At 42.9% G+C, this 12645-nt stretch overlaps 3 protein-coding genes across 3 annotated transcripts; 1 reads left to right on the forward strand and 2 right to left on the reverse strand.

Moving 5' to 3' along the window:
• Positions 1-1251: 1251 nt before the first annotated feature.
• On the forward strand, positions 1252-1690 carry LOC123104715 (histone H4; the record flags this gene model as incomplete). Its single annotated transcript, XM_044526586.1, is given in 1 exon segment — positions 1252-1690. A coding segment is annotated over 1 exon segment (312 nt). The 3' UTR covers positions 1564-1690.
• A 1072-nt stretch (positions 1691-2762) lies between these two features.
• Positions 2763-5727, reverse strand: LOC123104714 (probable flavin-containing monooxygenase 1). Its single transcript, XM_044526585.1, has 5 exons — positions 5172-5727; positions 4525-4756; positions 4266-4441; positions 3788-4146; positions 2763-3344 (listed from the first exon to the last, which is right to left on the reverse strand). Exons 1-5 carry the CDS (start codon positions 5619-5621, stop codon positions 2999-3001), a joined length of 1563 nt encoding a protein of 520 aa, XP_044382520.1. The 5' UTR covers positions 5622-5727; the 3' UTR covers positions 2763-2998.
• Positions 5728-7397: 1670 nt separating this feature from the next.
• LOC123104716 (probable flavin-containing monooxygenase 1) lies at positions 7398-10444 on the reverse strand. The gene is made up of 5 exons (XM_044526588.1): positions 9944-10444; positions 9265-9496; positions 9005-9180; positions 8529-8887; positions 7398-8016 (listed from the first exon to the last, which is right to left on the reverse strand). The coding sequence occupies exons 1-5, from the start codon at positions 10388-10390 to the stop codon at positions 7671-7673; spliced, it is 1560 nt and encodes a 519-aa protein (XP_044382523.1). The 5' UTR covers positions 10391-10444; the 3' UTR covers positions 7398-7670.
• Positions 10445-12645: the final 2201 nt, after the last annotated feature.

Genomic DNA, 12645 nt, shown 5'->3' on the forward strand with positions numbered 1-12645 from the left:
CTCAGAGTTGTTGGACCCAATCAGATCCGCAAGGAACAAGCCCGCGCGCCGAGCTCCCGTGCGAATTCATGGCGCCGGTGGCGGCGGCGAGCCACGGGTGCAAATGGTCACCCGGGCCGAAAGTTGGTGAAGTGGATGCGGCACGGGGCGGGGATTTGCGGCAGCGGCGACGGAGAGTGGAAGCAAGAAACAGAAGCGGACCGAAATGGTTCACACCAATGGAAAGGGGAGCCTGCAAAATCGAGTGGATTACCGCACACATGGAGGAAATGGGCTCGCGGATGCGGGATGCCACAAAAAAAAAAATGCACGGACAACCCGATTTGCGGATCTGCTCGGGCCGAGGATACAGGATAGATCCCACAAACCGACGGTTATTTAATGGATGACTCAATTTGCGGTATCTATTAGAGATGCTCTAAGGGTAAGATGTATGTGAGTTACCTTTCAAAGACTAGATGTAATCAATGTATTTGAATGTGATTATAGAGTTATCTAAAATACTGTCTGAGAATGATAACTTTTTGGTTTTCGGAAACGAGATGGCGCTACTTTTGTATTTTTTTAGGTTTTAGTTGAATAGGCGTTATTGCTTGTTTTATGTTAATTATGTTTGTATTCAAATGAATTTCGCCGTGTTTGCAAAAACTTCATCCGAATGTGTTTGTGTTGCGGCCGGACCTTTATGACTAGCGTTGAATGACCGATTCCTGTTATTGTTGTCCTTTTTAGGGATAGCGTCGAAGATGACTGTATACAATGCACGAAAGAGACACCCATATATCAATCGCTAGCGGAAAACATAGAAATACTCTTTCCAAATTGTCCTAGCAAGAGCCTGAGTTTACGCCTTCGAACCAGAAATCCGTCCGAAATTTCGCGGCAGCGAGCGACGCGCCCCGCGCAAAAAAAAAAAACCATCCAAAAACTGTGATGTCCCACCTGCCAGCCAGCCACCGATGCGCAGACGCTCCTCGCATTCCCGCATCCCGCCTCCTCAAAGAAACACAACCTCCCGCCACGTCACCGATCCGCGGCGCCCCTCCTCCCCCGCTCCCCTCCATCGATCCCCCATCCGACGGCTCGCACCCCGCATCACGCGGATCGCGGCCGCTCCCTGCCCCCAAACCGCGCGGCTATAAATCGCACCAAGTCCAGACGCCACAACCATCAGCCACCGCAGCCACCACCTACCTCACAAAGAAAGACAGGTCAACCTCACCCAGGAGAAGAAGAGAGAGAAGCGAGAAGATGTCGGGGCGCGGCAAGGGAGGCAAGGGGCTCGGCAAGGGCGGCGCCAAGCGCCACCGGAAGGTCCTCCGCGACAACATCCAGGGCATCACCAAGCCGGCGATCCGGAGGCTGGCGCGTCGGGGCGGCGTGAAGCGCATCTCGGGGCTCATCTACGAGGAGACCCGCGGCGTGCTCAAGATCTTCCTCGAGAACGTCATCCGCGACGCCGTCACCTACACCGAGCACGCCCGCCGCAAGACCGTCACCGCCATGGACGTCGTCTACGCCCTCAAGCGCCAGGGACGCACCCTCTACGGTTTCGGGGGCTAGGCCGCCACCACCACCAGATTAGAGTGCCTAGGGTTCGTGGTCGTTGCTGTAATCGCAGCATCTCGCTGTTGTTCGCTATCTTCTGTAGGATCGAATGGAATTGAAATTGGAGCAGTTTATCGTTGAATTTTGGAGTCTGGTTCTGTTGATTCATGATAAAATCGGTCGATTGCGTTACCTGATTCCCCATTCTACCCCCAAATCTGTTTGTTGGCTTTGTCCCTGTACGAACCGCATTTATCTTAATCAAGTGCCAAATCCGTCGAGTGATAACCTTCAGGCGTCGACATTGGCGCACCTGCGTTGCAGGTACGAGCTCCCCAAACATTCCTTCTATTTCTGGAACAGATTGCGGACAGGGGTGAGAAATATTTGTCATCGTGCTGCTGGCGGCTGGAGCTTTGGAATGCGTCCGTGGCCATGGGCGGCCCTGGAGTCGGAATCGCACCTCTGCTTCCAACCTGCTTTCCTGCTCCTGCGATCTCACGGTATGGTATCGATCTGCTTTGCTGACTGTTGTATTTGTTCTGACTGAAATTACTCATGACCTGCTTCCGTGGCTTAACCGCATTAGAATGTGCTCTTCCAATTGAATCGAGTTCCAAGTGAATCAGATACTGCTCTTCCCTTGCAGTTAGGACTCCTGCGGCCAGAGTAGCTGACCCTGATCATTTGAATCGTGATGGCTCATGGGTCACAGTTGATTCATTTGGCTGAAATTAGATTTTGACTTACCTGATCCTACTTTTTGAATGGCAATAAACAGTGGCTGGCCAAATGCCAGGCCTCAGCGCGCCCCCACCGACAGATCAGATTAGTAGCTAGGATTCATGGTTCGGCAGGCAGGCAGTCTCTTGCTGCTGTTTGCTCTGGTCTGTGCTTCATGTTAGGGTGTACGAGGAACTGGCTACTGCTTGTTCGCTGAAAACCGATTGGGTAGCTCCTAGTCTACATTTGTGTACATTTGTTCAGTGGAGTAAATCTCAGTTGTTTACCTTGAAAATCTCTTGGTGCTCCTAGTCTACATTTGTGTGTTCTTCCTTCTGCCCCCCAATTTCTTGTTCTGTGTGATAAACTAAGCAGTTACTCCACTTGTGGTTGAAAACTGTTACTCCCTAAGTTCCAAAATAAGTGTCGTGGTTTTAGTTCGAGGGAGTATTTCTCAACAAAGTAAACAGTGTAATCTTTGGCTCATAATGGAACGAATCGCAAAGGTCCTTGCGTTTTCTTGAAAAAGATGAAGCGTAAAGCTTCTTAGGAGATGCTCTAATTAAAATGTACTGCAGAAAACTGTAGAGTTATTTCCTGTAGTAAAGCTAACAACAAACTTGCTAAAACAAAGACTTGCTGAAATAATTATAGAACCCTTAAGGCAGCAGCTCTCGTCTCTTATTCTTTTGCTGTGAGTACACTAGTGACAGATATGCTATTTTCTTCAGAAAAGGCCTGCATAATCAGCAGGTCCATATGGCTGGAACCATTCCGCAAGGAATCCTTCCTTTCTTCTAGGGTTGCATCCGATGTCTTGGCACAACAAATCATTAAACCAAATATTCACTGTGCTTATGCAAGATCGTCGAAAATACTTTCCATTGTAAAGATTCTTGTACTTTGTCCACTCTGCTACACTCTCTTCCATGCGTCTTACGCTTGGCATTTGGAAGCCACCAGCCAGGAAATGGATTACCCAATTAGCCACCCTCTCTGAGACATATATGTCGGTAAGGCTCTCAGAATATCCGACTATTGCCAACTGAGGGATTCGAGGATGGATGCATTCTCTGTTAATTAATTCAATCCATTTAATAAATGAGATTAGTATACATAACAGACAAAGTAAACATGCAAATGTTACTTCCACCTAAATTAATAGTTTGATTTTATTAAGCTTGCTATTTTTGTTGAGCAAAAGCAAGAGATAGAAAAGCAGATAACAACTTGAAAAGTGGGCACATGCTTTGATATATATGCTAAGATCTTGCAATAGTGCATAATGTATGTAATTTTGTACTGAATGATTTTCGCTTTGCATGTAGACTCCATTTTGGGAACTCGCAATGCGATGTCTTACTTCCTAACCTCATTATCAGCTTACGTTTTCCCTTATCTTTTCGTGTTACAATTGTTTAGCGCAATGCAGTTCTTTAGGAAAAAAGGTGTTCTCCCTACCATACTGTTTATTGTCCCCAAACATGCCAACCCCAAAAAATTGCCCAACCTATACCTGTATAGTGGAACCGATGTATCTGATGATCCTGCCACTATATTTCTGCACCAGTTTGCTGTGAAGATGTCCCTAAGCTTCTGGTCTCCTCTGAATCCTGTTGCCAGAATTATAATATCACTCTTTATGCTTTCATTTCCATCCTCCAGGTTGATCCCATCACTGCAGAAGCTGAACCTCTTTGATTTCTTTAGAATAATGCTGCCATCATCAACCCTGTCATAAAACCCTTTTGGCAGCATTGCAATCAAGCAAGAAGACATAGCAAAGGAGAAGCTGTAGTCAGGTACCATCCCATGTTTTTGTAAAGGAATCCTTTGCTTGAGGTAGGTTTCAATTACTTTTGTAATTGCCCATCTCTGAAAACAACAGGAGTATTGTGGGTTCATGAGCTTTCTATGCACAAGTTCTTCATATGAAAATAAATTGACTGTTGATTGCTTTCAAAACTCTAGTCAAGTAGAAAATAACTGTTTACCAAGGGAGAGAGTGCACTAGCCAACATATAGTGCAGGAATCCTTCACCGGGTTTATGAACGAATAGTTGCGAGATGCGGTTAAGATAGAAGTAATTAAGGTTAACTCCCCACATACTAAATTTATCAACCCGCCAGTGTTTTGTTCTATATATCATGGTGCACGGCTGAGCTGCACCTGCATTGGGGCAGAAGTGTCAGACACATATTTCTTTGAACAATTATTGCTAGTTAGTGCGGTCTTAGTTCTCTTGGACTCACCATTGACTTTGGCAACCTCTGCAGCAATGTCAAATGCTGATTTTCCGGACCCAATTATTGTCACACTCTTCCCTTTAACAAATTCAGCCGCATTATCCATGTAAGAGTAGTCCATAGAGTGCAATATTTTGCCCTTGAAGAACTCAGGCCCTTTATTCACTGGAAATTCTGGGATATTTGGGGTTCCACTATGCCTTCCGATGCACAGTATGAGAAAATCCACTTGAAAAACCTGCAACATGATGTTACTTATATATAGTTACAGCCTGCATGGCCTACAGAGTGATTCCTGCATTACATTGTTCAAGCAGACTGTCTTAGTTCAAAGTTTTCTAGCTCAGGATGATGTTCCTTTATGTCTGATGAATGAAAAATATCTGTACCATTCGACAAAAAACATTTTAATTGTCATATGGTTCTGTGATTGTCCTTTCTTAGCAGTTACTATGCACATGTGTGAAGTCAATGCATTGGACTCATCTATACCAAATAGTTATTTACTACCAGTGCACACCATAGTGAAAACAAAATTGAATCACAATACCCCATTAGATGCAACCTGCACCTGGGCTCTATGTTTGTGCATGTACAAACATGTATATTTCGAATCTTGAACCAAGACAGATATCCCAAGGGATTGCAAATACCTCAACGGTACCAATTTTCAGGTCCTTCACTTTAAGGCTCCACCCTCCATCTTTCCCAGCTCTGAACGCCTTCCCGTCGTCACCAGACCAATGCTTCCACTCCATAATCTCTTCCTCGGTTGCACCAAAGTATTCAACTCCAAGCACCTGGCTACTGAACTTGATACACTTGAGGAGGTCAAACTCGCATGCGTACAACCTGAGGTATTCCATGACTTCACCGTGGCCTGGGTACGTCGCCGTCACGCTGGCTGGCCACGCCAAGTCCGAGAACCGGAACGATGTCGTCGGCGCTTGAAGCCTTGTTGACTGCAAGGTATGCGCCCACACTCCACCGATGGTGTCATCAGCCTCGAATACCACCGGGCTGAACCCCTTGTCCAGTGCGTGCTTGCAGGCTGCTAGGCCGCTCACACCAGCACCAACAACGCCCACCCTCTTCCTGTCCATTTATGCTGCTCTTATTCAGAGTTCTTGGAAGGAAGGAGAACCTGAGGATGAAGGTGAGAGGGTGTCTATTATGTAAACCAGGGGTGCTGGATGAGGCCGAACTGCTGAACCACTACTTGCCTGATATCTTCCATTGTTTTCTTCGTCTATTTCTGTCATCCTCTGTCCCCATGTGCTATTTTATCTTCTGTCAGCTATTTTTTTGTTTTCAGCTATACGTGTACAGATGGCTAGCTGATGGGTGAGTTTTAAAATGATTGCTAATTTATATCGACAAACTATCTCGTATTGCACGTTGAGGTGATGCTGCATACCTTATGGTCAGGTGGCATCAGGATGACCTCAGTAATAAACCTAAAGGAAGTTACTTACAGCTGTAAGTATGAGTCACAAAAAAACTGCACACCCAGAGTGGAACCTTTTAGTTGCCCAGCTGCGACGGTTCAATATGCACTGTTTGTGAATTTGACAACACTTCTGTGACATGTGGGTTTGGTTTCAGAGGTGAGCATCATCTAGCTGGGCATCTAATATTTCTTGGGTAGTCATTTGGACCCATTGCCATTTTTTTATAGACGATTATTATATTCCTGACAAAAAAGATCATTATATTCGGTGGTGGTGGTTACACTTGGTTGGAGGAGGGAATCCCTTGAAAGAGACAATCTATATGTCACAAGTAGAGTAGCTGAAGTTCTGGGTTTCTGGGTTCATAGTGCGCACACTTATTGTTTTTCAGTCGTTAATTCTGAATAGTGTTGGAAATCAATTGACAAGTCCCTTCAGTTTTTAATTTGACGCTGTGTCTAGTAGATGCGTTCATTTTTCATGAGGAAATTAAACATAAAGCATATTGTCATCTTCCTGAAACTGATGCAGGAGAATGGTTTACCGATTGAAAAGATTTCTGGAAGAATGGTAGTAGTTCAACTTCAATGCTGACTTGCTTCACCTATATTCAGGAACATGGCAGCAAATGTAGTTTCAACTGAGGATCTCATTCTATGACATTCAGTCAATAGTCATGTGATAACAATGACCCTTGCGGTTGAAATGGTCGCATGGAACGACACACTAGGTCACTGGCTATGGCTGTTCATGAAATCAGCCTGCAAGTATTGCTGGTGGTTGCATTATCACTTCCGGATGCATTGGCAGTTTCTGCCCCAAGTGACCAGGTGCTGCAACTTATTCACTTACGTTTTTCAAATATAATTCGTGAACACTTTCAAATGCAAAACAATCATGGTTGCTTCGGACTTCACTATGTTTTATCTTTCTGGATGAGAACTATAACATGATCTTGTGCTGTTTGTAGTTTTGAACCAATCAATGGAAGACTTAAGTCATGCTAGTCCATTCAGTTTATTGTATGGACTTACTTGATTCAGAGCGCTGATTGCAAGTTACCGATGCTTACCGATGCTAAACCTGACTACGACGCACACAATGTACTAAAGGTAGTAAATTTCACTAATTATCTTGAGGCTACTCTACATCGGTAGAAAGTAATATCTGCACGTTTCAAGCCAATTTCGCATGAACTTTGTTTCCAAGACATGTGTATTTGTTCTTGTAGCTTTAGAACATCTTCTGTTACATTTGTTATAGCATGGTCAACAGTAATATCTTTACCTATTTGTGTGTTCTTCTTGAAGTTTGTCGGTGCCAGCCAGCCAAGCAATGCCCTTGCTTCGGACTCTGTTTCGGTGTCTCGGACTTTTCATACTTTGCTTTTTGCACGGGTTTATTAGTTTTTTTTATGGGAACAGTATGAAAAAAAACTCTACTAGTGAGTATATATTATACAATAATAGGAACAAAATTACACTTCACAAAAGTCCAAAGGATTCAAAATCCAAAACAAACGAACTATTTTAAGAGCAATAATGCATCCAGAAAATTGTAGAAGTAATTTTCTGTAGTTATGGTAACACTGAAATTTCAAGACAAACACTTCCTAAAATCATCTACAGAACCCTGAAGGTAGCACTCTTGTCTCATCTTCTTTTCCTATTGAATACACTAGTGAGAAAGGTGCTATTGCCTTCAGCAAATACCTGCATAATCAGCAGGTCCATATGGCTGGAACCATTCAGCCAGGAATCCTTTCTTCCTTCTAGGGTTGCATCCGATGTCTTGGCACAACAGATCATTAAACCAAATATTCACGGTGCTTATGCAAGATCTGCGGAAATACTTTCCATTGTAAAGATCCTTGTACTTTGCCCACTCTGTTACATTCTCTTCCATGCATCTTACGCTTGGCAACTGGAAGCCGCCAGCTAGGAAATGGATTACCCAATTGGCCATCCTCTCCGAGGCATATATGTTTGTAAGGCTCTCGGAGTATCCGACTATTGCCAACTGAGGAATCCGAGGATGGATGCATTCTCTGTTAATTTCAAACATTTTAATAAATGAGGTCACTATACTCAACATAAGTAAACATTTTAAATTTACTTCGACCTACATTAATATTTTGATTTTATCAAGATTATCATTCTTTTCAAACGAAAACATATGATGCCTACTATGCTGATAATGGTGTTATATAATTGATAGAGAAGTACTTAACAGCTTCTAAAGTGAGTGCATGCTGTTGTTATATACTCCCTCTATCCTAAATCAAAGACACTTATTTGGGACGGAGGGAGTATTAGTTTGCTAAGATATTGCAGTACTGCAGAATGTATATGTTCTTGTATTGAATAATTTCCACTAGTGTAGGCTCCATTTAGGGAACTCTCTGTGCGATTTCTTATGTCCTCACTGCACTATTAGTTCACTTTCCCTTATTTTTGTTAAGTAGTGGTGCAGTTCCGAAGGGGAAAAAAATGTATTCTGTAGCATAGTATATATTGTCCTCCAAATATGCCAACCAAAAAAAAGTTGTCCAACCTGTACCTATATAAAGGAACTGATGTATCTGATGATCCAACCACTATATTTCTACACCAGTTTGCTGTGAAGATGTCCCTAAGCTTCTGGTCTCCTCTGAATCCTGTTGCTAGAATTACAATATCACTGTTTATGCATTCATTTCCATCGTCCATGATAATCCCATTACTGCAGAAGCTGAACTTCTTGGATTTCTTAAGAATAATGCTGCCCTCATCAACCCTGTCATAAAACCCTTCTGGGAGTAATGCAATCAAGCAAGAAGACATGGCGAAGGAGTAGCTGTAGTCAGGTACCATCCCATGCTTTTCTAGAGGAATCCTTTGCTTGAAGTAGGTTTCAATTACTTTTGTAATTGCCCATCTCTGAAATAACAGGAGTTTTGTGGATTCATGAGCTTTCTATGCACGAATTGCTTATATGAAATAAATTGACCATTGACTACTTTCAAAACTCTATTTAAGTTGGAAGTAGTTATTTACCAAGGGAGAGAGTGCACTAGCCAATAAATAGTGCAGAAATCCTTCACCAGGTTTATGAACAAGTACTTGCGAGATGCGGTTAAGATAGAAGTAACTAAGGTTAATTCCCCATATGCTGGATTTATCAACCAGCCAGTGCCTCGTTCTATATATCATGGTGCATGGCTGATCAGCACCTGCATTGGAATAATTGTGTCAGGCATATATTCCTTTGAACAACTATTGCTAGTTAGTGAGGTCTTAGTTCTCTTGGGACTCACCATTCACCTTAGCAACCTCCGCAGCGATGTCAAATGCTGATTTTCCGGACCCAATTATTGTCACACTCTTCCCCTTAACAAATTCAGCCACATTATCCATGTAAGAGTAGTCTATAGAGTGCAATATTTTCCCCTTGAACAACTCGGGCCCTTTATTAGCTGGAAATTCCGGGATATTTGGGGTCCCACTATGCCTTCCGATGCACAGTATGAGAAAATCCACTTGAAAAACCTGTGACAGGAGATTGCTTATACATAGTTGTGCTATAGCCTACAGAGTGATTCCGTGTATATAAGGTAAAAATGCATTACATTATTCAAGCAGATTTATCTTATTTGAGATTTTTCTGGTCAGGTGATGTATTTATGGATTTTATGAATGAACAATATTTTTATACCACTCTAAAGAGAGTATTTCTCGTTTGGTTGTGTGATTCTTCTCTCTTATTATGCACTTACATGAAGTCGATGCATAGGACTTATCTGTGCCAACTGCCTAGCTATCTACTGCAATTCTACATTTCTATACATCATATTGAAATCAAAATAGAATCAGAATACCCCATTTAGACGCAACCTGCAACCTGAGCTCTATGTGCGCATTAGCAAGCATGTAGATATCTGAACTCAGAGGCAGAGCAAGACAGGTATAATGAGGGTCCCAAGGGATTGCACGTACCTCAACATGACCAATTTTCAGGTCCTTCACTGTGATGCTCCACCTTCCATCCTTGCCAGCTCCGAATGCCGTCCCATTGCCAGACCAATGCTCCCACTCCATGATCTCTTCCTCAGTTGCACCAAGGTATTCAACTCCCAACACCTGACTACTGAACTTGATACACTTGAGGAGGTCAAACTCGCACACGTACGACCTGATGTACTCCATGACTTCCTGGTGGCCTGGGTACGTCGCTGTCACGCTTGCAGGCCATGCCAGGTCTGAGAAACGGAACGAAGTCGTAGGCGCCTGAAGCCTCGTCGACTCCAAGGTATGCGCCCATACTCCACCAATGGTGTCATCGGCCTCGAATACCACCGGGCTGAACCCCTTGTCTAGCGCGTGCTTGCAGGCTGCTAGGCCGCTCACACCAGCACCAACAATGCCCACCCTCTTCCTGTCCATTTTTACTGCTTTTCTTCAGAGTTCTGGCTAGGAAGGAGTTGAGGATGGAGAGGAAAGGGTGTCTATTATATAAATCTTGGGTTTGATTCTCTGGATGGGTTAGATCTTTTTAAAATCTCAGGATCTTTTGGGTGGCTGGATGAGGCCGAACGAACCACCACTTGCTTGGTATCTTTCGTTGTCTTCTTGGTTTATTCCTGTCACCCTCTGACCACATGTCCTGTTTTATTTTCTTCAGTTATCTTTTTGTCTTCAGCGACATGCCGGGAGTATGGGATACGTGTGCAAGTAGCTGATGTATGAGTTTTTTAGATGTTTGCTAATCTATAGACCCCTTTCAAATTTAAATCGACATCAACTGGCATGTAGAGTTAACTTTGGAAAACAACTTCATGTTGCACGTTCAGATGATATTGCATACCTTATAGTCAGATGGCATCAGGATTGCTCCAGTAAGCCTGAAGAGAGTCACTTACAGGTTACAGCCATATGAGCACCTGATTTATTGACTCAGTGGCATGCTGCCACATAAAACTGCCAACACAGCTTCTAGCTGCCCATTTTTGATGGTTCAATACGTATTGTTTGTGATTTTGATGACACTTCCATGGCAGGTGGGTTTGGTTTCAGAGGCGATTATCATCTAGCTGGACAGCTAATATTCTTAGTAATCATTTGGACCCATTTTTTATATATGATTATCATATCCGGTGGTATTCGATGGAATCCCTTGAAAGAGACAATTTATATGTCATAGTAGAGTTCTTAGAGATCTAGGTTCATAGTGCAAACCGTTGTTGTTTCCCAATTGTTGATTCTGTTTAGTGTTGGCCTGTTGGGAATCAGTTGATAAGTCCGCTCAATTATTATTTTGAAGCATATGGGAGTTCGTGAGGAAATTAACATGAAGCATATTGTCATCTTCTGAAACTGGTGCTGACAACGGTTTACCCGTTGGAAGGAGTCCTCAGAGGACGGTAACAAGTATGAGTTCACAGCTATCTTGTAGCACTTATATTTAGGAACAGAGCACCAGATCTTGTTTCAGTTGAAGAGCTTATTATTTTTGGAAGTTGTACATTTCTTGAATGGTATTTTCCTCTTTTATTCAAGAGCAACAATCGGCGTGACAGATCTCAGATGTCATGAACTGATTAAATTTCTGATATTACACAACCTTCTGTGTCGAGATTACAACACCCGCATCGCCTTTTTGCCGAGGCCACTTCTTCAGATCAATATACTTGTAATCTGATGGAAGATATGGCATCAGCCAATGCAAAGAACCCTTTCTTTCTTCTGGGTATCTTTTGTTGTTTTCTTGGTTTATTCCTGTCACCATCTGACCACATGTCCTGTTTTGTTTTCTGTCAATTATTATTCTTGTCTTCAGTGGCCCACTGGGATGAGTTGTAAAATGCTTGCTAAGCTATAGGTCTCTTTCAAATTTAAATCGACACCAATGTGCCATGCAGAGTTAGCTTTGGAAAACTATACCGTGTTGCACGTTGAGGTGATGATGCATACCTTACAGCCTACCAAATAGGTGGCATCAGGATTGTGCCTGTGAACCTAAAGCAAGTCACTTACAGGCATAAGTACGAGCAGCTAATATTTGGACGCAATGGCATGCTGCAATATAACAAAATTACTTTCAAATATGTATCCTTTGCAAAAATATATTGAGTAAAGAAGCTATTAGTTGCCAAAATTACTTTTGTTGTCCACTTGAAATGGTTCAGTATGTATCCATTGCAAAACAAGGCATTTTGATAACACTCCTATGACAAGTGGGTTCCATCTATTTTAGAAATGGGCATCATCTAGCTGGACCGCTAATATTTGTTGTTTTGCAGGGTAGCAATTTTGTTTTGGATCCAATACTATTTTCTACAGATGATTATCATATGAGGTGGTGGTGGACTGGTGGTCACCCGTTGGCCCAAAGGGACAATTTTTTGGTCGCAGTTAGAATAGCTAAAGATCTGGGTTCATACTGGGGACACATGTTCTTATAGTTTTTATTTTGAATAGTCTTGGAAATTAATTGACAAGTCTGGTTGATATGCTCATTGCTCATGAGAAAATTAACACAAATCATATTGTCATGTTCCTGAAACTGATAGGGAGAATGGTTCCTCGAAGGGCGGTAGTAGTCCAAGTTCACTGCTGACTTTCTGCACCTATATTCAGGAACAGGGCAACAAATGTAGTCAACTGGAGAGCTTATTCTACAACATTCAGTTTGTAGAATA

The sequence above is a fragment of the Triticum aestivum genome, chromosome 5A (genome assembly GCF_018294505.1).
Source record: "Triticum aestivum cultivar Chinese Spring chromosome 5A, IWGSC CS RefSeq v2.1, whole genome shotgun sequence".
Lineage (NCBI taxonomy): Eukaryota > Viridiplantae > Streptophyta > Magnoliopsida > Poales > Poaceae > Triticum > Triticum aestivum.

Coding starts and splice junctions, on each gene's coding strand:
- LOC123104716 (XM_044526588.1), bottom strand. CDS start 10,390: ATGGACAGGAAGAGGGTGGGCATTGTTGGTGCTGGTGTGAGCGGCCTA. Junction 9,497..9,943: donor TGAAAATTGGTCATGTTGAG/GTACGTGCAATC, acceptor CTCCTGTCACAG/GTTTTTCAAGTGGATTTTCT. Junction 9,181..9,264: donor GGAGGTTGCTAAGGTGAATG/GTGAGTCCCAAG, acceptor ATTCCAATGCAG/GTGCTGATCAGCCATGCACC.
- LOC123104714 (XM_044526585.1), bottom strand. CDS start 5,621: ATGGACAGGAAGAGGGTGGGCGTTGTTGGTGCTGGTGTGAGCGGCCTA. Junction 4,442..4,524: donor AGAGGTTGCCAAAGTCAATG/GTGAGTCCAAGA, acceptor GCCCCAATGCAG/GTGCAGCTCAGCCGTGCACC. Junction 3,345..3,787: donor ACATCGGTTCCACTATACAG/GTATAGGTTGGG, acceptor ATTAATTAACAG/AGAATGCATCCATCCTCGAA.